We start from the raw sequence: 24,834 nt of genomic DNA, 5'->3' as shown, positions 1-24,834 counted from the left end.
ATACAGTTACACATCCATCCATCCACTCACTGATTCAGTAGCCATTTATCCGGTGCCTTCCATGTGCCAGGTTCTCTCGAGGCACTGCTGGTACATTGCAGGCAAGACATACAGCCTTTGCCCTTGGGGGAGACAGTGGTTAAAATGTGAATGACCAGCTAAGCTTTCTGACTGTGCCGTCTGTGGAGGCACAGGATGGTACGCTGGAGAGTGAGTGGGCACTTGAGATGGAGGAAACAGGCCTCTCTGAGGGGGTGTCATTTGAGCTGAGACCTGAAGGTGGAGGAGCCAGGCATCCAGAGAGTCAGGAGAGCAGGGTCCCAGGCACGGGGAGCAGCAAGTAAAGGCCCCTTGATTTGTAGCTCACCAGTAACATCCAGAAAAATCTTTTTCTTGACAACAGCAAATTAAATGCACATAATTCAAGAAGAGATCCTAATTGTGGTTCTGATTCCTTGGCTGTCCTGAGGGTCACTCGTCTTGGACACTGGTCTGTTACTCTGTCCTTGTTTTAAAATCCCCTTGTAAGACATCACTTAGTATGGATTGGCTCCAGATGATGTAATGATGAATAGTGCTGCTCAGCGACCTCACCCGGGTGGACCCCGCATGTGATGCATTTAGGTTTTTGCAGTCTTGGGACCATGTGACCTTTATTAGCGATCACTGTCCTCAGAGGAGCCGTGTGCTAAGTCTCCTCCCATCTGCAGAGCAGTGGCTGTGTGCTTAATGGCTCTTGTTTAATCCTCACAGTGGTATTGTGAGAGAGATTAGTATTCCTATTTGCAAAGGAAGAAACAGGCTTAGAGATGTCCCGGTGCCACAGTGAGTGTGCACGCTGGGATTGGGGCCTACACCCAGCCATCTGACTGCAAAGCCTGTCTTCTTACCTACTTTGTACTCAACAGAAGTTTCAAATGTCATGATATTATAAAAGTGTGTGGCTTGGGGAGGGGAGGAGGTTTGCGCACAAAAGGACAAAGAGAAACGAGGGATGAGGGAATACCTGTTCTCTCACGTGGTGGGAGGAGAGCCCCGGGTCCCAGAGGCCTCTGTCGCCTCCTAGGTTGAGCGGCACAGGGACAAGGAGGATCGGGGATCAGGGACGTTGCCCACTGCGCATAGCTTAGGGCTGATTCAGGTTGGAGTTTCCTGAAGGACAGATTGCTGCACTAGACATCTGGGTTCTGTGACAGAGGCAGAGCATTGTCTCCAGGACTGCTCAGCTAGATTCAAAAAGGGGAGCGATCCGGGACCTTTAAGTGAAATGGGAGGGGCTTCTGTGCTGCCAGCTCCCTGGATCGTGTGGGGTCTGAGAAAGATAGAAGCCGGGCAGTGTCTCAGTCCCTTGATTTATTTAATTCTTTTCTGGTTTTTCTTGGCTCTACTCCAGGGGAATACAGAGAGAACGGTCTGGCAGTACCACTTTCGGACCTGGCCGGACCACGGAGTGCCCAGTGACCCCGGGGGCGTGCTGGACTTCCTGGAGGAGGTGCACCATAAGCAGGAGAGCATCATGGATGCCGGGCCAGTGGTGGTGCACTGCAGGTGACACCCCCCCCCCCAACCAAGTCCACAGTCTGGCCCATCTCCTAACGACCAGGGCTGCTGCTTACCTACCCACCCCCAGCTCTCTAACTGAGGGAAAAAATTTAACCTCTGTTTGAGGCATGGATAAGCTACATTAAGGGACACTTTGACCCAAAAGTATATTTCTTGTAGAATTTACAGGACTGCTGGGTACTGGGGTGGCGGGACGGAGTGGTGAACACGGCCCTTATGCTCAAGGGCTGGCTTGGTTTTCTTTTTTAATAGAGTAGTTCAGGGCTTATCTCTTTGGTGGTGATCCTGTCTTGTACCTCAGAAATGAGATATACTTTTTCCCCAGTAATACACTTGTTTGCTTCAAAAGATTAGGACCGCTGCGGCCCCAGGTCTCCACCCCAGAGTTTGCAGGCTGCTGGAGCCCAAGTTTGGGCTTTCCAGTTCTACTGGGGAAAGCTAGGCTTCCTAAATCTCATCTCTGTGTTGGGCAAGTAGATGCATGTGAAACTTTAAAAAGCTACCTCTTACTGAGCACTTGCTTTATGCCAGACTCTGAGCCCAGTGTTTTTTATGCACAACTCACATTTGATCCTCACAGCCACCCTATAGGGTATGCACTGTTACCCCATTTCCCAGATGAGGAAGCAGGGGTCAGAGAGGTTCAGAGGCCTTGCCCCAGGCACACTGTGCTGGGGGAGCTGGGCTCCAAGAGCGGGCTGGACTGGCTCCAAAACCCTGCACTGTCAGCGAATGTATTTCAACATAAATGGACAATCTTATAAATACTCCCAGGAGCAGATAGTGGTCCTGTTCGTATCAATAGCTTGGTTTCGAGTATAGAACTCCCCGGGATGACTTCCTTGCGTTGCTTTGTCCTTCTGCCCCCAGCGCTGGGATCGGCCGGACAGGGACGTTCATCGTGATTGACATCCTCATCGACATCATCCGCGAGAAGGGTAGGCCCCGGGCCGGGGAGCTGCAGCTCCTGGGCTTTAGTTTACGGGCAGAAAGCACTGGGGAAAATAGCCTGGGGAAGAGCATTTGAATGTTAAAAATTTTCACCAAAACCTGGGCCAAAGACTCCAACTTCCACTGTATCTGCCAGAGAACAGCAGTGATGCTGTTGACGTTTGCGTGCAAAGTGAAGCCCAGGGTCTGTGGACCCCCCTGCGGCGGCCCTTTGGTAAACTTGCGGTGTTGGTCTCCACCCACCCACCTAATCCTTGCTGCTGGTGTGGGGTGTTGAAAAGTGGGGGAACCCTGCCGCCCACACTTTGTCACTCAATCATCTGGGGTGATTGGTATTGATCAGAAGGCCAGCGCTGTGGCCCTTGGAACGTACTTGGTCAGAACATTAGACTAAATCATGCCCTGTGTCTGAGCCGGCTGCACGTTGTACGTTAAACCGCTCGAGCCCGGCTCTGCCTTTTCTCCTGATTGCCGTGGTGCTTGCTTTATAGGCGTCGACTGTGACATTGACGTTCCCAAAACGATTCAGATGGTGCGCTCTCAGAGGTCAGGGATGGTGCAGACGGAAGCACAGTACCGGTTCATCTACATGGCCGTCCAGCACTACATCGAAACACTACAGCGCAGGATCGAGGAGGAGCAGGTACAGAGCCTGCGCGGGCCGCAGACGGGTTCATTTTCTTTTCTGGGCACTTGGCACATGCCCTCCTTCTGATCAGGACGGACTCTGATAGGAGACTTTTTTTTTTTTAATATGTTTTCATTGATTTTAGAGAGAGAGAGAAACATTGACGTGAGAAACATTGATTGGCTTCCTCCTGCACGTCCCCTACTGGGGATTAAGCCTGCCTCACCAGGAATCGAACCAGAGACTTTTGGTGCATGGGACGGTGCTCAGCCAACTGAGCCACACCGGCCAGGGCAGGAGACTGTCTTTATTTGGGAATGGGAAACGAGTCCTCAACCAGGAAGGGCCCCTCTGAAAACTATTCCCTACTTCACAGCTCTGATTTTTCAGGCTTCAGGAGCTTGGGGAGGGGCACCATGCTGCCATCCTGGCCTGGCAGCTTGGGGAAGTGCCACCTAGGAAGGGGAGGGTTTTCCGAGGCTCACACGACTCGGCCCTCTTAGAACTCAGAGCCTCGACGTTCCCAGCCCGTTCCAGCTTAATCCAGGCCATATTTATCCCGATTCCACCTCCTGAATGAACGCTTCACTCTTAATAGCATGCGGTGGTCGGAGCCACCAATTTGGTGGAATTGGAAACGGTGGAATTTCAGTTTTAATGAGCGTGCATAATGAAGGAGAAAGCGCCGCTGGAGCCTTGCCATCCGGAGCTATTCATAACAGACACAAAGCTGAGTTAATTAGGAGTGAGCGGAGATGAGGCAAGTGAGGAGACTGCTCTTTTGGGGAGCTCGGCTTGTCTCCCTCCCCTCTCCTCCTCCACCCGAGCCCCGCTGCTAAGCTCAAAACGGGAACTAAGCTCTTTTCACAGTGGGACCCACCACCTTACTGAACGATTTCTAGCCCAGCAGACCAAAGCTTGGTCAGCCAGTTAATTAGTTCAGTAGGTTCTCAGTCCATGCCAAAATACTGGATTGTTTCATTGTAGGAAAACATCATCAGAGACACTATGATAGAAACGTAAGGACAGATCATTAATAAGCTACTGGTTTTGAACTTCCGCGCTTTGAATCTGACTGTGTTGTTGCAAGTGCTGTGGCATATTTAGGTGGTTACGCTAGGCTATCATGTATTTATCTTCCAGTTACACCTGTTTTGGGCCCGGAAGAGTTAAAGCATAAAGTGGCCCAAAGAGGACTCCTGATAGATACAGAGAGAGTGTGGCACTCTGGGTACAAAGTGGAAACTGGTTAGGAATGTTTTGAAGCACATGATGTCCTCATGGTGGGAAAAGCTAGGGGAAGCTCGCTCTCTTCCATTCAGAGGCTTTGGTTCTTATCCTTGTTTTGGAGAATTTAGGGACCTCCCTTCCCAGCTTTTATAGCACTTTGGATCTTCTCATGACCAAATACGGTCTCTCCGAACCTAAGTCTGAGGTTATAATTTGGATTTACAAACTAAGAATCTTTTATCACTGCCCTTTTTTGGAGGAAAGAAGTACACACAAGCAAAACTTGTTCTCTAATAATTTAAGTATTACAGAATTTAGGCTTAGAAACTGAATGTCCTCTATAATCCCACCCAGGAGAGCCGGGATGTGTTGCTTCATTCATTCATTCATTCATTCATTCAGCCAGTACTATTGTGGTGCCATATGTGCTGGCCCTGTGCTGAGCACGTTAACTACTGTATGGTATATGAGCCTCCATATTTTTAAAATTTTTTTTTAATGTTTTTATTGCTTTATAAAGAGAGAGGAAGGGAGAGGGAGAGAGAGAGAAACATCAATGATGGGAGAGTCATCTTTGATCGGCTGCCTCCTGCACACCCCCTACTGGGGATCGAGCCCACAACCCAGGCATGTGCCCTGACTGGGAATCGAACCGCTATCCCCTAAATCATAGGTAGATGCTCAGTCTCTGAGCCATGCTGGCTGGGCTCTCTGTGCCTTTCAGTTATATGGTTCAAAGTCACCTGTATGGTGTATTTATATTGAGGATGTGAGTTTTCTAACATTTGGTCAATGTTTTCATATTTGGGGTTAACCTGTCTATCTGTCTCTCTCTCCCTTTCTCTCTCTGTGAAATGACTTTTTTGCTTTTTTATTTCATTAAAAATGTCCCATGTCCTCACCTATGCCATCTTCACTTTTCAGAAAAGCAAGAGGAAAGGTCACGAGTATACAAATATTAAGTATTCCCTCACGGACCAGGCGAGTGGAGACCAGAGCCCCCTCCCGCCTTGCACCCCAACACCATCCTGTGCGGAGTAAGTAGCAATAAAGGAGAGTCTTTTCACCTGAATATAATTCTGTAGAAAAGCTTAACAAACTACAAGTCTTTGTAGCACGCACCTTTCATTGAATTGTTGGCTGACTGACTTGTGAGTAGATCAGTGGCTACCAAAATATTCATTTACCTAAACTGAAGGCTGATCGATACTCTAGCTAGGATCTTAGGGGGTTGTAAGTATATCAAGTTGAGGTTCTCTAAGAAGAAACTAATTTTTCTTTTGATGGCGTGGGAATTGTTGCAGAGGTGGATAGCACCCCTTTTGATGTATTAAGACTGTTTGCTAAGTGAAAGTAAGTAAATTGACCACTGATGTGTCAACACAACCCACAGTCAACAAATGTCTACTTTGGGGTTTAGCCCAGGAGTCAGCAAGCTATAGCTTCCAGGCCAAATCCTGGCTATGGCCTGTATATGTACAGCTCGCGAGTGGTTTTTAAAGGGTTATTAAAACGATTGCACACGTGCACACAGACACATGCACACACCAAGAATAATATATGACAGAGACTGTGTGTGGCTTGCAGAGACTAAATTATTTACCCTCTCGTTCTTTATGGAAAAACTTTGCCGACTCCTTGTTTAAACTAAAACAAGTAAGGAAAACATTGGTTAAATCGATCATGTGAGTGACGATTGTAAGTTATTATTTTCTATGTATTCTAGACAGTCTCTGGTTTGCTTTTTTCTCCTGTAAGAGTTTTATCTCTATGCGCTTCTGATGTGGATTTTTAAACCCCTGCTGACTTTAATACTCTCTCTAAACATTTTAGATAATATAGATGAGGCCTGTATTTATATTTGCTTTCTATTTAACATTGAAATGAAATGACACAACAAAAGTGTGCTCTCCCCCATGCTGCCTCTTCCTTCAGCCTGCTTTCCTCCTTCCTGGTGGACAGACAGGGAAAGTTGGTGTTTGAAATTACCATCTGCAGTAATTTACAGTAGAACCGGCACGTCTGGACTCTGAGTCCGTGCCAGAGAGCTTCCCCCATGTTGGCCCAACAGAATCAGCTCTGACAACTCCCTTGTCACCAGCTCCTGCCTATGACTCAGCTTCTCTGTCTCTCTGTTCCGGCCATTCCCTTGTAGGGTACAGACCTAGGACACCCTGGACCCCGAGCCCCTTCTGCTTCTTTTGTCTCCCCCTCTCGGGCTGGTGCCCACAGCTCCTGGGTTCCCTGTTTTCCCTGGCTGCTCTGCCCTCCCCTCCCTGCTCGGCAGACAGAGTCTGGGCTCTGAGACGCTGGCCTCCATCCCAAGGCCCTAAACCCCCCACTGTGCTTCATGTTCAATGTTCCCCTTTACATAGCCAGATTCGGGTCTGGCTTCCCTTGCACTTGCCCGCCTTGGACCTCCTGCCCGTTCAGATCCTTCTGCTTGAAATGAGGAGCATTCCTTTCTGTGTATGTGTGTCCCGCCCTCCTTCAGGGTCTAACTCAGCCCTCATCGTACAGGCCTCCCTTGCTCTGCCTGCCTGGAAAACATCTCACCTTCAAGCCCCCAAGAGCAGAGGGCTTGAGGCTTGTGTTTCATTCTAACTTCACAAGTACATTGCTGTCTATGTTTTTTATGCTGTTCTAGAATGCCAGCTCCTGGGGGCAGGGACTACATCTGCACCATAGCTAGTCCCCAAAGGACATGCTGTGTGCCTTACCAATGTCATGTAAACTTAATCAGCACGGTCTGCGTTTCTGTCAACATCTCCTTTCTCTTCTTTCCAGGATGAGAGAAGATAATGCTCGAGTCTATGAAAACGTGGGTCTGATGCAGCAGCAGAAAAGCTTCAGATGAGAAGACCCACCAAGACTTCAGCACAGAAACAGGTATTAAAGGGAAGCGCTGTATTTGTTCGTTGTTTACAGCCCTCGTGGCATTTTTAAGCAGGCAGATATCTGTGAGTGTTTCAGCAAAGTGTGACATCATTGAGTTGTACAAGTCAGCCTCCTTTTCCTGTCCCTGAACTCCTTTTCTCCAAGCTGGATTTATTTTGGAGTTCATTAAGCATTGAAACCAAATGCAGAATTAATTCTATGAAGGGCAAGGTGAGCATTTAATATAGAGAAATGGTTGATATTGGTGATGGACACCAGGTGTCACCGTTCCTGCAATTTTTATTGGAGTTGGTTAATCCAAGTTGTGCTGGGAGATCATCTTTAGGGATCTGGGAAGTGTGGGGACACAGCATGGAATGGTTGGAGTCAGGATGCCTCAGTTCTCATCCAGGTGGCCTCTGACTGGCTGTGTAACACAGGGCACTGGACAGCCAGGGCCTCCAACTGGCTCACTCCACGTGCCTTCAGCTCTGTTGCTGGAAATTCACCTCCCTTGTCCGTCTCCTGTCAGTTACCTTTTCAGACAGTGACTCATGTGTGATGTATGTTTTAATAAGTTAGAAACTCTTGGTTTTAGGATTTCATGTTGAAATTCTCATTTCAATGAATAGTATATTTAAAAGCTTTAAATATACTTTTAAGTGCTTTAATGCCTTGCCAGACTTAGACATATGTTCGTTCAAAATTCTCACTTATTTCTCCCAGATGTGGACTTCACCCTCTCCATGAAAAGATCAAGAATAGGTGCAAGAAAGTTTGCGTGAAGAATGAACTTGAACCTCGAAGGCTTGCGCTGTGGTCGCCTCCCTTTCGATGTGCAGAATCTGAAACCATTTGAAGACCACTGTATTCTAACTCAACAACACCCGATCTCTACTCACTCATTTCCTCAGATAAATCATCTCTACAATGTAGACAGTGTTATATTTTATACAGTTTTCTTTTAAATCGAGGAAGCAGTTAGATTGTGCTCTGTACTTTGCAGATGGTGGTGATTCGAATCCTAGTTACTGGCATTTCTCTTTCTTTTTATAACCTTAACAAATTTAATTTCACCTCCTCTTTATGGGGGGGTGATGGGGCACTTGTTAGAGGGAAAATTAAGTGACAGCATCCTGTAGAAGTGAAAACAGTTACATTTATCATCACTTATCCAGTCGTGGATAATCCATTTTGATGGCCTTTTTTTGGCTAAATGATAATGAGGCCAGTGCCCCAGACTGTCTGAAGCTGACTGTCTCCCTTTGCATTGCCATTAGGAAAATCATGGGGGAAAATCATGGGAATTCAGGATCAAAGGCATGCTTTTTTATTAGCAGATGACCAATGACCAGCCTGTTGTGGGGAAACATTTGCCATATATATATATATTTTTTTTTTCATTTGAGTACTGTCTTGTGTTTAGAAAAGATGCATCTGTGGATAACCAGTGTTTGGGTTATCAATGGTTGCTGAAAACCACCCCAAAACAGAGTGGCTTAAGATGATTCTTTATTTGTCTCCCACTGTTCAACCTGGACTGGGCTCAGCTGGGGGCTGTCCCTCTGCTCGTCTTGCTGGTGTCTCTCTTGCTGGTCAGCAGGTTGACTGTGACACTGGGTGGCTGGGCCCCTTCTCTGCATGTGGTCCTCGGTCTCCTCCATGTGCTCCCTCCATGTGACCTTGCCAGCAGGGTCACTGGGCCTCTTATGTCACAACTCAGAGCTCCCAAGAGTATGAGGCAGTAGTGGTCAGGCCTGCTTACGACAACCCCAGAACCGTCAGAGTGTCACTTCTGCTGCCCTCTGTTGAGTAGAGGAAGTCACAAGCCCAACCCAGATTCAGGAAGAGGAGAATCCACCGGGCATGAGGTGGAGGTGCAGTTCATCGGGGTCCCCAGCCTAACAGACTGTCAAAACCAGTGCGGAGGAAGAAAACCATTGTTAGCAGAAGTAGAAGCTGCTAGTGAGTGACCCTGGGAAGCTGACACTGCTTGCCGTAGCTGGTGTAAGCTGGAAGTCAGAGAGAGAGGGCCTTCTAGAAGCTTCCTGCACCAGACCTGCAAGCTCTGAGCATCTTTTCTGAACCATCAGTTGGGGAAACTGGTCTCGTGAGGATGGATGTGTCTGGGGGGGAGCAGAGCATTCGAAAGCACCGCCTGTCACCGCGGCCCCCGCCGAGGGAGGTGTGGGTGGTGCTGTCGTCACTCCACTGATTTCCGCCAGGCCACCACGCGGTCCTCATGGGGCTGCCCGTCAGATCGAATCAGCAGTAAGGTTTGCTGACGTGCTACCTGAAGTGCCTTCTCCAAAAAACAGCCCTCTTTGCCCCGTGTGTTGAATCATCGCTCGGTGAGTGCATTTCGATGGAAGTCTCACTGGTTGACCCTGTGCAGATGATAAAGCTACGGCAGCTCTGCCATGAAGGCAGTTTCCTTTCTGGAATTCTCCTTGCTGTTGCTCCCGAGAGAAAGGGCTAGATCCAGCCCTGGTGGCAGTTCCCTCCTGAGTTCTTTACCTCCCTTGAAACCCGGAAACCCTTTGGGGTCACCAATGGCTGCCATTTTCACAGACGAAATGTATAGTGTCCCCCCGCTCCTCCCATGACCCTATTTTCCATCCATTGAACTTAGAATTGTTTCAGAACACAGGTGTGGCCTGCAGGTGATCACCTTGTAAGAGGAATGTAATGACCACTGTCCCCTCTCCAGGCCTGTCGAGAGATTCAAGTTCTGTGTTTGCGTCAAGGACCGTGAATCCTGTTCTTTCACTTTGTCACATTGGATGGTTCTCCTCTTTGCTTCGATTTCATGGAAATGTTTTTGACCCTGGACTTTGGCGGGGGGGGGGCCAAGTCTTTCACCAGCATACAAGGGTCTGATTGTATAAATAATCCTCCCACTGCATGAAGCCTCTGCCTGTCGCTTTGGATCGGTGCTTTCTGCTCTTGGAAGGGAGACACCTGATCTCGGCGAGCTCTTCGCGTGCCAGGACACTGATTCGTTCAGATCTCCCTCCACGGCGTCCGCCAGCTGTCGCGCTAGGACGGGGTATGCCAGGATAAGATTATGATGATCCCGAGGTTGCTAAGGTTCGCTGTGTGTTTGGTCAAAGGGGATTGCAGGTTCTCAGGTGAGATTTCTCTCTGTGGGATGGAATCAGTCAGGTGAAGGTTGGGGGGAGCGCGATGTGCGGGTTTAAAAAATAGTGGAAATGAAAGTTCCAAAGAGGTGGTTTCTGAGGCCGTCCAGGGGCCCAGGGCTGGAGCAGCCAGTAATAGTCAAAAAGCAGGTTCCCTGGAAGACAGGTGTGAGAGAGACATGTTTGGGATGCTGGTGGACATTAAATTTGCACAATACCCATAGCTGGTTGGGGATTTTAAAATGATAAGCATAGGATTTTATATTTGGGGTAAAGAATGACCTGGCACGTGGCATTTGTCTTTTTTTTTCTAAAAAAGTGAAATTTCCGTCTTAATAACTTTTATAAAAAATAAAATATAAAAAGACCTTCATATCCAGTGTGTGGCCCTCCTGAAAATTATGGTCATCTATCTGTTCCATGGAAATCAATGACTTTTCAAAGGTGGTTAAATGAGGTTGAGAAAATTATATGTATGACTTTCTCTGCATTTTACATTCTTTAAGGAGCCCCGTTGCTTTGGAAAGCCAGGAAAGTTTTTTGGGGTTTTTTAGGGGCTATTTTCCTGGGGATTTTAAGAATAAGATAAGGCCTTGGGTTATGTCTAGTCCGGGGGAACGCGGGAGGGTATGCAGCTGCGAAGGGCTTTGCTGTAGCTAATTAATCCGCAGGGGGACTTAGACTAGACGTAAGTGCAAGCCCAGTGCAGTTTTCTGTATGTTGTTGGGGGAATAAAGTTTTCTAGAGCAAGCACATGGCCTCCCTGAGTCGCCGATGCCTTTGTTAGGACCTGTAGTAGCTCTCTATTTTTTTGAGAAATCTTCTCTCCTCTTCCTCTTGAAAAATAAGTTCCAAAATGTAGTTTCTTGCTCCTTCCCTCATTCAAACATCTGCTCTTTTACTCGCCACAGGCAGTTCGCACAAGGCAGCGCCGTTCAGCCGCTGGTTCCCGCGTGGTGTATAACTTTGCTGTGTATCAAACTAATTTTTACAGGTTTCCGTCCTAAACCTCATGTCATGTAATGAATCACCCGCCTGTTTTATTTATGACCTAATTGTGATTCCTTTATTAATAAAAGCGAATGGTAAAGGATCCTCTATTAAGCTGATGACTAGACCCATACTTAATTTTCCTGCAGCATATGAAGTATTGTACCAGAGTATTAAAAGATATGTAATATTTTATTGATAAATCTATCCTTTAAAAGGAATACGTTTTAGGATGTCATCATTTTGATGTGAAATCATGTAAATGTTGATAATATGCACTGTTTATTATACATTTAGTGTTTCAAGAGTTTCACTTAATTGCCTTTTTGCCCACGTATATTATGTAGTCTATTTGCAATTGTTTTTAAAGAAGTGACATTAAGAGAATAGTTTATGTAGAGAAACATTAGTGGATGTTGTCTCCCCACCTGTATTTATGGGTGTTAGTTCAACCGCTTTGCTAGTTGCAGAGCCGTTACTACCAGAGTACAAGTGTATTTGTAAACTGTATGGGAACTAAATTAGGAATAAAACCATTTTCTTATATGATGGCACTTGTCATTTACTTCATCAGACATGTCCAGGAAACACCGGGATTACAGGTCACTCAACCTCTTACATGGGCAAAAGTGCCGGGATTGATTGTAATTCTCAGTGGGGGTGAGGAGAACAGGCTGGGAAAGGCATTCTCAGCACCCCAGGGTGCTGAAGCCACCGTGGGAGACCAGTCATAATGATACTGGCGGGTGAGCTGAGAATTACTTCAGATTTTTTTTCAGATTTAAAAGCCCCAAACAGTATGCGTGCGTGCATCCATTCAGCCGCTTTTTAATAAGCACAGTGACTCAGGCACCGGGCAAGGTGCTGCGGGGAATACAAAACAGGTCTCTGCTGATCCCTGTCTCAGAGGACCTTGTGGCCGGTTAGGGAAGGGAGGCACACGGGCGGAATGCGAGATGGGCTGAAACTGCCGCCCTGAGGCCCGGATCCCGACCAAGTGAGGGAGTGACGAAGCACCATTTACTAAATGACAGTTACGTGCCAAACATTACTGGAGGGTTTATACAGATTATTTCTAAGCCTGCTTTGCTCACTGCGGGGCACCTGCGTCAGTAACAAACCCATGTAACAAATTGATGCAGACTTTCCATTTAACAGATCTGGAGGTCAGAAATCTGAACCCAGTTTCACTGAGCTCAAGGCAAGGAGTTCGCAGGGGTGCGTTCCTTCATTGGCCCCCTTGCCTCTTCTGGTTCTAGAAGCGTCTCACATTCTTTACCTCCTGGCCCCTTCCATCTTCAAAGCCAGCGAAGGCCGGTCAAGCCTGACGCCGGCATTCCTGCCTCCTGCTTTCATGAATAAAGATCCTGATGATTACATTGGGTCTGCCCAGTTCATCCAGAATCCTCTCCCCATCTCAAGATCCTTAATTTAATCGCATCTGCAAAGTCCCCTTCGCCGTGTAAAGTGCCGTATTAACAGATTGCAGGGATTAGGATGCAGACATCTTTGGGGGTGGGGGACATTATCCTGCCTCCTACAGCACCCTTAGGCCTCAAGGACACGGATGGGGGGTGGGGTTCCTGGGAGTAGAGGTCCCCAGCAGAGAGTTGCCCCGTTGAAGGGCTTGGCAGGGAAGGAAGAAGTACCCCCGCCGCTCCTCTCGCCCTCTGATCTCTGCCCTCCTCCCGTTGGCCCACTAGAGCCTCACCACTCATGGTGCTACGTATGGACCGGCCCCGTTGCCACCGGGGACTATTGGAAATGCAGTCTCAGGCCCACTGAGCCCACAGCATCAGAATTTGCCTTTTTTTTTTTTTTTTTTTGCAGAATCCCCAGAGGCTGTGTAGGCACATCTGTAGTTTTTGAGACGGGCTGCACTGGAGGATTTCCACCTATATTGGAAGTTACACCCAAGCTGGGTTCGTTCGCTTCTGCAGACATGGATCTGAGACTCACTTGACATGGCAAGAGGAGCCCCAGAGAGTAAGAAAAGCCCAAAGACGGGATCTCGGAGAACAAGGGGGGCGTCCCTCCATACAAACAGCTTCAGATATCCTCAGACATCACACCTACCAAACCGAGTGTGTGAAACCCCCGGCATGTGTTAGATCCATCTAACGATGGAAAGGCAAGAAAAAAAAAATTAAAAGGAAGCCAACTCTCCAAATAACATCTGTTCAGGAGGTGACAGATGTCTGGGTCTCGATAGAATCCTAGACTCGGAAAAAGTTTTTCTTTTTTTATCTTTATTCATGTCTGATGGGTGCTTTTGATATTACCAGCATCCCCCCCACATGCTAAAATTAATTTCCTTCTTTCTAAAGGGTCAAGTCCCTCAAGCGTTACTTGGTGCCAAGTCTTTAGAAAACGTGTCACGAGGATTTCAGTTAGGGACAGAAACCTCCCCCGTGCCGGCCACACAAGCGACCCCCTGGCTGCTCTCTCCTGTGAGTCGGTTCACTGTCTTGAATACCTTTTCTGCATTTGAAAGTGGACCGAAGCCCTTCTCGGACCCGTGTCATTCCTAGCTTTAGATTTAAGAAGAAACCATCAGGTTTCTGCTGTGGGTGAGTTAAAAGAATCCGTTTGGGTTCGAGGTGTTAAGTGTGTTGGAGGTTTACAGGCTCCAGGAGCATTCTGTTCCAGGCACGGCGGTTTCGTGGGGAGACCAGGGCTTCGGAACCCAACGGGCTTTGGGTTTGTTTGCTGGTTTTGCCGCTGACCAGCTAGCTGCGGGTGGACAGGCCAGCGAAGGTCTTTGATCCTAAGATTCCTCTTTAGGGAACCGGAGGTCAAGGTTGCAGGTTCGGATCCCGGTCAGGGCACATACGAGAATCACCCAATGATGCATCAATAAGTGGAAAAACAAATTGAATCTCTCTCCCTCTCTCTTTTCCTCTCTCAAATCAATAAATAAAATTTAAAAAGAATATGAACAGAATGAACCCGTTTACTCTGCATGTTCAGCACCACACAAAAACAAATAATACATCCCATGTTTGGAGAAAACAATGACTTGTAGTAACTGGAAAGAAAGCATGGGAGTGATAGTCCCCACAGGGAAGGGGAAAGGATGGTGAGGTCAGAGCAGGACAAGCGGTGTTCCAATGCCCCCCAAAATGCTTGTTTTAGCTAAGTTTCCCCATGCAAATAATGTATGCATCTTGTTATATAAGATAACATATTTACATTATGACATGATATGTCTTACATATTTTTATGGCTTTTATAGCACTTCATAATGTGCTTCTGTTAGGAGATTATATGTTCCATAGATTCTCTTGAACATTTGAAATACTTAGGAGGAAACATTAAAAAAGATGAACTAGGGCGCTCGATGTGCCCATCTCCCCGCAAGCAGCGGCCGCCGCGCCAGGCGCCTGGCGTGACTTCTCCCGCTACACCTGCGCCGCCAGCAGCCCGGGTGCTACGGTCTCCGTTTTACAGACGAGTAAATCGAGGCAGCTGGCCAACGCACGTCGGTGGAGCGCTTGCTATGTGCCAGGCGCCTTGCTGTTACACCTGCGTTGTTGTATTTCGTCTTCCAGCGATTCCGGGAAGGACACGGCACCCCCCCCCCCCCCCCGCTTTAAACCGGGGTTTGGCAAACATTTTCTGAATGGGGCCAGGCAGTAAAAATTTCATGCTTTGTAGGCCCCACGATCTCGGTCGTGACGGCTCCATTCTCAGCTCAGCCAGAGATGATGCATGAATGAAGTGGAGGGGCAGGGTGCCAATGAAACTTCACTGATGGACGCTGATGTTTACATTGCATTTAAGCTCCACATGTCACAAAGTATCACCTTCCTTTGGGTTCTTTTACAACCACTTAAAAATGTAAAATTTTTTTTTTAGCTCGCGGGTTATAAAAAAAAACCAGGCAGCCGGCTGGATTTGGCCCATGGGCTGTGGTTTGCCAAGTGTGGCTTTTGACGGTCAGTTCTTGGGGGCGGGAACCTTGTTGACTTTGCTCACACTGTACACTCGGCTTCTGCGACACCATCCGGTGCTCAGGACATGTCTGATGAATGAATGAGTGAATATAAGCTGGCGTCTCAGAAGTCCCGTGATGGTGGTGTTTTCTTTCCACGTTAGGCCACAACCTTGGACAAAACTAAGTGAGCATTTTTTTTAGGGGACACTATATAACACTGTTGGGATTACAGATGTAGACCGGGGCTGCCCCAGGCAAACCAGGGTGCACAGTTATTCCAATGTTTCCCACCAGCGACATCATTCTTCACCATGGTGACAGCAGGACATGGGCCTGTGTGTGTGTGTGTGTGTGTGTGGGTGTTTGCACATGCATATATGTGAGTGTTGAACAAAGGTACTGATTTTTCCCCACAACTTTGAATTTGAAAGATTTCAAGCCTGCAAAAAACTTGCAAGAATAGGGGAAGGACACTGACCACAAACTTGTTACCCCGATGGAGCCATTTTTTTTCTCTCTGTTTATTGGTTTCAGAGAGAGGAAGGGAGAGAGAGAGAGAAAGAGAGAGAGAGAAAAACATCAATGATGAGAGAGTCACTAATCAGTTACCTCCTGCACACCCCCTGCTGGGGATCGAGCCTGCAACCTGGGCATGTGCCCTGACCATTAGTCAAACTGTGACCTCCTCGTTCATAGGTCAATGCTCAACCACTGAGCCACACCGGGCAGGCTGGATGGAGCCATTTTTGACATTGTGCTATGTTTATTCTATATAGCTAGCTATGTATGTATGTATGTATGTATGTATGTATGTATCTATCTATCTATCTATCTATCTATCTATCTATGCATCCATCTACCTATGTATCTATGTATCTGTATATGTATGTATCTATATATCTATGTACCTATGTATCTATGTATCTATCTGTGTATATATGTATCTATGTATCTGTGTATCTGTGTATGTAAGTATCTATGTAGCTGTGTATGTGTGTGTCAATGTATGTATCTATCATCATTTTTCCTAAGAATCAGGGCAGACAGCAGGACACTACCCTGGAACAGTGCAGTGCACAAATCCTGAGAGCAGAGACATCCAGCTTCAGAGCCACAATGCAATGTTCACACTCAGGAAATTTAACATTGATTGTGTATCATACAGTCAATATTTTAATTTCTGTAATTGTCTCCAAAATGATTTTAGAGCTGTGTGATTTTTTTCTTTTCTTTTTGGAACCAGGACCCAACAGAAGATCACACATGGCATTTAGCAGTCCTTTGAATTCAGTCCCCTGGAAGCCAGAACAGCTCCCTGGCCTCTTTCCTGATGTTGGTATTTGAAAAACACAGGCCGTTTGTTTTGTATCAAGTGTCCATTTGGATTTGTTTGATTGCTTCTCGGGATTAGATTGGGGTTAAACATTTTTGGCAAAAATACTCCCTGGGTGATGTGATGTCGTTGGGTCCCATCAGAGGCCCGAGGTGTCATTTGTCCCATTATTGATGATGTTAACCTTCATCACGTGGTTAAGGGAATGTCACTCAGAACAAGAAATCACTGAAGAGTGTAAACAGGAAACGACAAACAGGTCCGCGGGGTCCTGTCTGGAGGACAGTTCTCCCGGCTTCAGGTCCTCCCAGGCGTGCGGGTGACTGAATTCACCGGGGAGACAGCTCCGCGGCTGTAAGTACGCAAAGCAGCGCCCCCGCTCAGCAGCTGAGGGTTATTGATCGTGGTCCTGCCCATGATGGGTGCGGCAAATCTTGCCTTGGCCCGTGCCTTAGTTTCCCTGTCGTGTAGCTACAAAGATAGAGGACATGGTCAGCCTCCCCTCCTCCTCATGCTCGTTCCAAGGACAGCAGTTTGGACACATGCCGCTGTGTCCCAGGCCCCCCTTTTCCTCACCTGATGATGACAAATAGTCCCCGAAGGATCCTTCCAACATCTGCCCTGCTTGCTTCCTCGCCGCAGTCTGTTCCCCATAAAACAGCCTCTGGGAATTTTTCAAAATTCAAATCAGACTGTCAACACTATCCTTCTTGAAACTCTGCCTATTGTCCTTAGAATAAATATCTAAATACTTATGCCGGCCTACCCTGGGTGGTCTGGCCCTTACCTTCCTCTCAGACTTCATGTTCTCCCGCTCTGTGGTCCCTGAGCCCCAGCCACAATGGCTTCCTTTCTGTTTTGCCAAAATGCTTCTGCCTCAGGCCCTTTGCATATGCCTTACTGCTCTTCCACCTAAGACAGGCTTCTTTCATCCCCCCCCGAGGTAACTGCCCGTATTGCATGCTCACTAGAGACTGGTCTCATTTCAGGTGTGGCTGGATCCAGAGGCTCCGATAAAGTCATTAGGGGTCTATCGCTTGACTCAGCATTGGCTTTATTTAGGCTGTTTCTTTCCCCATCCTGGCGAGACGGCTGCCATTATCTATGCCAGGCTTACATCCTACCCCCTTGGCAACTCCCATGAAGAGAGAGCAACTTTTTCCTAACAGTTCTTATAAAAATGATGAGATTGGCCTTAATGAGGCTCCACAGATCACATGCCCACTCCTGAGCCAGTCCCTATGAATAGGAGGCCTGGGTCCTGCGACCGCCCCTTAGAAGGGGTGTGTGTTGGCCTTTTCCTAGCGTCAAGGACTGAGAGTGGGAGAGGGTCCCCCAAAGCAAACAACGACCTGTTGCCAGAAGAAAGGGAGTGCGTGCTGGGCAGCCCAGTGAAAGGTGCCCATTCCTGACCCCTGTACGTTTGGGAGACAGTGGATGAAGCACCGGGCCCAGTGTCTGGAAGCTAAGAAGCATTGTGTAAATAAAAGCAAAAAGAGATAAAAAGAGCGCCGGCGATATCTGGTGTGATACTGGATGTGTACAAGGAAGGAGATGCGCCTGGAGGTCTCAAGTCTGGAGCCTGGGTTACTGCGAGGATGGCTGACCTTAAACCAAGAGTTTTGTGGGGAAGGGCTGGGTGGGAGGAAGGAGCAGGTAGTTGATCCTTAGAGCGTGTGCGTGTGCGTGTGTGTGTGTGTGTGCGCGCGCGCACATGCCCGTGTTGCAGGTAGTGGGTGCTTAGATGCATTAGTTTCTCTTTTTTTCGAACCCGCAACCTTGGCGTATCAAGACAACGCTGTAACCAGCTGAGCTACCCGGCCAGGGTTAGATGCCCTTTGTTTCAATTCCCTATTTTTTTAGGGGAGGAACCCAGACCCTGAAAGAGGAGAACTGATTGGCCCACCCTCCCACAGTGACACACCCTCTCTCCTGGTATCACGCCCCCAAGCCTGGCATTATCTTCTATTTTATTTGTAACTTTTCTTTTTCTTGAGGAAAACACACTGGAATTAATTTTGAAAACCAAAGGAGAACATTGCAGGCATTTTTAGTGGCAAAAGCAATTGAGTTTCCCGAGGCTAACTGCAACCCTGATTGAAAAGCGCCGGTGGTCACCACCCCTGGGAAGGCTGCTCAGGCCTTTGCAGATGCGATTTGGTGAAGGTGAGATATTCGAGGCCCCTGCCAGTCATTTTGTGTAACGCTCATTGCCTGCTTCTCAGGTATTCATGGAATTGCGTAGGAGCCTTCCTTCGCCTTCCAGGGCTTTCTGTGCAGATGCCCGCGATAGGAACCCGTGCAACAGAGCTGGGCTGAGGATGGCCTCCGTATTGATTTTCGGTGCCTTTGGACAGGCTGTTCCTTCTTCTGGACCCATTTGCCCCCGTAATGAAGGGAAAACCGGAGTGGAATACGGTGTCTGGTATCCAGGATGATTTTATTTTATTTTTTATTTATTGAATTTAGAGACAGAGAGAGAGAGAGAGACATCATTTGCTGTTCCACTTATTTATGCATCATTGGTTGTTTCTTGTATGTACCCTGACCAGGGACTGAACCCACAAACTTGGGCAATACCAGGCAGTCTAGAAATCCAGAATTCTGTAAATGGGGAAATGCCTGCAGGCGGCACGGCAGGAAGCCAGGCGGCGGCTCCCGAGTCTCTTCGGAGCCACGGCGTGGGTAGCTAACAACATTGCTTGTCTAGAATGAGAGATGTTGTCCTTCCACCCCCACGGGGCCTCTGGCTCCCTTTAAGGGCACCTGGCCTCTCGGACTCCTTAGATCCGACCTTGCTGGAGGCTGAGGCCCAGTGTCCTTTCTGGAGGCGCCGGCTGCCTCCCGAGGGCCGTCATTTAGCAGGTGGTTTAATGCACTGTCTGTGGAACGAGTGCGGGGCGTGCGGCTGACCTTCGGCCAAGGTAATTAATGGGCCTTTTGCACAGTGCTGTCACCTCCTGTCGCCTGCGGTGGCAGAGACGGGGTGGAGAGTCTGCATGCGGCAGCGAGACAGCTGTGGGCAGCTCCGCTTGCCTTCTGTGTCATCCCGCCTCCCTCCGCTGCGCAGACAAACCCTAACTCCAGTCCTCACCCCAACCTTGACCTCTCCTCTACCCCAGATCCATGTCCCGGCCCTCACCCTGGCCCTCACCCCTCCACAGTCCCCCCTTTCCCTTAACCGTGGCCCTTACCCTAACACGCTCACCCGTAACTCCCAACCTAGCCTTAACCCTAACCCTTACCTGAATCCTGTTTCTGCTCTTTATTTACTTTATTTCCTCCAGCCTTATCGAGGTGTAATTGACAAACAACAAAAAAGCGACATATTTAAGGTGTACGCGGTGATGATTTGACACAGGCGCACCGGGAAGCGATGGCCAGTCAGCACGCCCCCCCCCCCAGAGCTACCCTTTCCCCCGCTCGTTGATTTACTTATTTCTTTCTTCCCCCCATATTTACCGAGCGCCTGCTGCATCGGCGAGGGTTCCAGCAGCAAAGAGAAGGCACATTTTGGCCGGGCAATGAAGGAGACGTCAGCAAAAAGCCTTTATGATGATGTGAGTGTGGTCAGCGCTGACTAAGGGGTGTAGGGAGGCTCCAAGGGGCCAGCACAGGGGGAGCTGCCACCTCTGGGGCGAAGGGAGGCGATGGCCTTGGGGGTCCCAGCGACTGGCTGCGGAGGCGGGGCCGGGGGCGGGAACCCCTGCTAGGACAGGGGTCCCTTTGCTCTCCGAGCAGGGAAGGGCCGGGAAGGAAGCTCCCAGGCTTCTTCCCCCCCTGCCCTCCGGGCTCCTCCTAACTTTTCGGTCCCCACCCCCACTGGCTCAGGACAAACTGGGCCTTAAGATCCACTGAGTCACAGACAAAACTGGTGCCTTCCGCTCCAGCCCACACCCTCCAAAGTATCAAACAAAACCAAGAAATCGTCAACAGCCCCCACACTGGACTCCCTGTCCTTTGTGGACACTTCTGTCTCAGCCCCTAAGAGCGATGCCACTGAATGGGCGAAGAACAGTCTAGAGAGGGACCGAGGGAATTGGCGCCATTCCAGCGAGATCCTTCATTACGCAAAGTTTTGTTCAAAGGATGCCCACGCCTTCCTCTGGCCGGCTGAGCTTGCTTTGCGGCGCGGGGGCGCTAAGAAGCGCAGCTGGGGGGTCCTGGAAGCTGAGGAACACGTTAGCTTGCAGGGCAAAGGAGGAAGGACAGTTTGATGCCACAGAGACAGGCATCCATTATTACCACCGTGGGTGGTTGTTGTTTTTTCTTGAAGGACATTGGGCGGTGGTCTTGCCCTTTTTAAAGCCTTTTAGCAGCTTCCCATTCCCATTAGCAGGGGGGCCCGAGCGGGGAGCTGAGCTGAGGGGCAGACCCAGCCATGCCCCCCCCCCCCCAGGGAGTCCTGGAGCTAATTCCGCAATGCTTCAATTTGGGTCCAGAGAGCCAGGTCTTTGTACTTGACCTTGATGGACCTCGAGGAGCTGTGAGCTGATCCAGAGAGAGGAAAAGAGCAAGGTGACTTTGCAGCTGAGGGCCCTGAAGGGGTTAACAGCTGGGGACCATCTGCTGTCAGCACCCCCAGTAGCTGGGGCAACAAGTCCTCCGTTGAAGGGGATCTGGGTGGTCCATGGAACTGAGGCCTGATGAAGTTTTATAAAACGTGCCCAATGTCTCACGGACAAAAAGTAGCAGAGGCAGGATTTGAGCCCAGGCCTGTCTGACGCCCACATTTCCCCTCCTCCCTGCCCCCCCCCCCAGTAGTCTACACTCCTTAATAAAAAGCAAAAAGCAAAGCAGTTTCTAACTACTCGGATAGAGGAAATAAAAGAGAAAAGCATCCAATGAGTAATTAATCCGAGGTTTGACAGCCTGGGTATATGATGTCACCCGAGACAAATGGGAAAGTTGGGGTGTGGAGCCCCAGGAGGGAGGAGAGATGGCAGGCTCAGGTCCGACCAAGCTGCCTGTGGCAGAGATTGCTAGGATGCAAATTTGCATTCAGGGAAAGATGACAAAACCACCATTTCTTGAACTCTCTGAGATGGCAAAGGGCCGGGAAAGATAGCCCAGCGCTGGTGTGGAGCAGTGCATGATGGGAAATGCCATTAACACTTGGAGAAGATGAAATGCAGCCAGGGAGATGAAAGAGCATTGCACTTTCTTCCAGGGACTGTGAGGACTCGGGCTTGTCCCCAGAGAGAGGTAGCTGTTGAAGACAGTTTCACAGCTGATGACAAAATAGAACAAGCGCACAGCGAGGAAGCTGGAGGCCTGAGTCCCAGCTCCAGCGTTGCATTGCCACAGGTGCTGTGTGTTCTTGAGCAAGTCACTCACCCTCTCTGAGCCTCAGTGGAGTGAGTTACGGTGAGTAAAGCGAGTTCTCCCTTACAGAAGCCAGACAGCGAAATCAAATGGTTTGTTTCCTAATGATGTCCAGGATTATATTATTTTGGCACAGTTACACTTTGACTTTGCCCAATAGACTCTTAGCAAGAGCGTTATTTCCGCAAAGAAAAATATTCATCCTTCATCGGCTTCTAGGACAAAGTCCTCTCAATCTACCCACTGTTCTTCCTCTGTGGAAGGGGCATTAGGTAAAAAAAGACTCCACTTTCCTCTTTACCATAACACCTGCTACCTGCCAGGTGCTCTGAGTTTGAAAGAGCAGCAGGTAATCCAGATTTGCAAAGTAGGAGATTTCAAGATTTAAACACACTAGCAGCTAATTAAAAAAAGATTTTGAAAGCACAGTGCAGGCCCAATAAATCCCATTCACAAGCCGGATTTGTCCCAAGGCTGCTCTGAACTATTTTAAATGGAGAGGTCAGGAAAAGCATGGCTGAGTGCCATGAAATGACGCGGAATGTTTGTTGATCGACTTAACGACGGCATGCTGATTTTCCGCTTGACTATGGCAGAAGTGGATAAGCTGATTGTTGGTAAGAGTGGGAATTACATATGATTTCTTCCACCAAAAAAGGAGACATCTGTAACACTTTTAACAAGAAAGATAAATTAAAACAAATTTCTTCCACAAACATTTCAAGGTTTTCTGGCTTCCTTTTTCTGTGATGAATTTTACCGCGTTTTTTTGGTGAGGTGACCTGAAGGGCAGATTCACCCGCCCTTTTTGATGGGGATGAACATGCCTCCGAATTAGCTCCTGTTCCTCCCGAGGGCTCTCCAGGCAGCAGAGAGAGGGACCCTGACAGCCCTGTCCCTGGCTCTGTCTGTGACCTTCCCCCTGTGCTCAGCGGCTGGGAGCCTCCGCGGTCTCATTAATGTTGGAAAAGCACTTTGGGTCTCTGGCTGAAAGACACCAGGAAAGGCGGGGCGTAATTATTTTGTTTTTCTCACATCTTCAGTGAGTGGAGAGGCCACGAGAGGCAGCCCAGACCTCCTCCATCGAGGGTGAGAGGCTGCAGTGAATGGAGGGATGAGGGGCTGGCGGAGGCCGGGGAGGCGGAGGCAAACTCCTGGTGTCTGCTGGTCAGTCCGCTCCTGGGCCCTGACCCATCATGCTGAGGTGACATCAGCTTTTTAGGGTCCACTCTGGTCAGGCCCATTTATTTGCCTTTTCTATATCAGAACGTGGCTCCGTGAGGCTTCCTGGGTGGTCAGTAGAGTCACGCAGCAGAGATGACCCTGGCTGTAGCAGATGACGGGAACCTTAGCTTTGATTCACTGTGCACCAGCTCACTGGCTCCTCACCGGCCCTCCTGGGGGTGACTGTCCCCACTTTACATACTCTACTACTTACTTATTTTGTTTGTGGTTCACTTTCCCCGCTAGACGCCAGCTCCACGGAAGCAAGGAGTTTCGTTTGTCCCGTTCTCTGCTGCATTGCCAGCATCAAGAATGGAGCCTGGTACATAGTAGGTGCTCAATAAATACTTGTCGCATGAAGGACTCTAAGGCTGTCGTTCTGCCCACCACACACACTGCCTTCCTGGACGGCCTTCTTGTCTATAAGAATTCCACATCTTTGCCAACACTTGCTCTAGTCAGACATTCCAGTTTTCTCCAAGTGTGTGTGGGCATCAAATTGTGGCATCTCACTGTGGCTTTCAGGTGCGTGCCTTGATGTGCCTGGGCACTCAGGCGTTGACATGTCTAAGGGACAGGGGGTCTGTGTTCCCCTCTGCCTGGAAGTTCAGAGCTCCAAAGTAGACCACGTCCTGAAATTTCTTGAGAAAATGGGAAATGGGTTCTGGTTTTGGGTTATAATAAGACAAGTGACTCATATAAAACAAAAGTTAGCATCTGCTCTGCACACCGGGTTTAATATTGAGGGATAATTTAAACCAAAAGGAAAGGCAGAGTTATTAATAAACAGTTGAGGGGAAGTGTGAAGAGAGCATATGAGAATCTTCAATTAAAAAAGCTACTGTAGTTAGCATCCAAAATAAGACCCTGCTCAGCATTCTGTTCTGCTCATTTGCAAATTAAGAGATGTATTGTTTTAAAAATAATTAAGTCTAATTTTGCATGTTTGGGAGATGGCTCTCCACCGGCTTAAGAATCTTTATTTATTGGCAGTGCTCTGAATGCATATTAATCTCCATCACTAAACTAAGTGTTTGCTGCCTTATGCACTTTCACATGCTCATTGAGGCAAAGCTGGTAGCACTAGAAAAATCGTTCGGGGGTCCTTGGGAATTATATTTGGGGTCCCCTGTGGACCCTAAAATTCCTGTCATTTAGAGCTGGGATCTTAGCGACCACTGAGTCCAGTTTTCTTTAATTTACATATAAGGAAACAGAGGCCCAGAGAGGTGAAGTGATTTGTCTAAGGACACACAGTAAGTTAGTGGCAGAACCGGGATTAGAAGTCAGGCCTCTTCCAGCTCCAGCAGGTGTATTTTCCACCCAATCTGTGTGCCCTACATTTCAGTAATGCTTTTAACATATCCACGTACCACCTGTATTATTGTTTACTTCCTATTCTCCCCCTCAAATCAATTCACTTTTAAACAATACAAAGATGTTTCCTTCAAAGGAAAACACAAGTGTAAATGGAAAAACCTCATCACTCACCAAAATAGAAAGTAAACCAAAATTAATACAAATCAAACAAGACAACGTAATGAAACTCGAGGAAGGCAACTGCGGCTGATAAGACCGTGACTCGTGTAAAACAAAACTTAGCATTTGCTCTGCACATCGGGTTGAAGATTTAGGG

At 48.4% G+C, this 24,834-nt stretch overlaps 1 protein-coding gene across 1 annotated transcript in view; it reads left to right on the top strand.

The window, feature by feature from the left end:
- Window positions 1-11,925, top strand: part of PTPN11 (protein tyrosine phosphatase non-receptor type 11) — a 38,829-nt gene extending 26,904 nt beyond the window's left edge. Inside the window, exons 11-16 of the mRNA XM_081122550.1 lie at window positions 1,394-1,548; window positions 2,434-2,501; window positions 3,006-3,157; window positions 5,297-5,409; window positions 7,160-7,261; window positions 7,976-11,925. Of these exons, the coding sequence (XP_080978676.1) occupies window positions 1,394-1,548; window positions 2,434-2,501; window positions 3,006-3,157; window positions 5,297-5,409; window positions 7,160-7,229 (558 nt within the window). The 3' untranslated portion in view covers window positions 7,230-7,261; window positions 7,976-11,925. The remainder of the gene's footprint in view (window positions 1-1,393; window positions 1,549-2,433; window positions 2,502-3,005; window positions 3,158-5,296; window positions 5,410-7,159; window positions 7,262-7,975) is intronic.
- The last annotated feature ends 12,909 nt before the right edge of the window (window positions 11,926-24,834 follow it).

The sequence above is a fragment of the Miniopterus schreibersii genome, assembly GCF_964146895.1.
Source record: "Miniopterus schreibersii genome assembly, chromosome: 20".
Taxonomy (NCBI): Eukaryota; Metazoa; Chordata; class Mammalia; order Chiroptera; family Miniopteridae; genus Miniopterus; species Miniopterus schreibersii.
The sequence above is the reverse complement of the archived record's forward strand: the minus strand, read 5'-3'. Positions and strand labels throughout refer to the sequence as shown.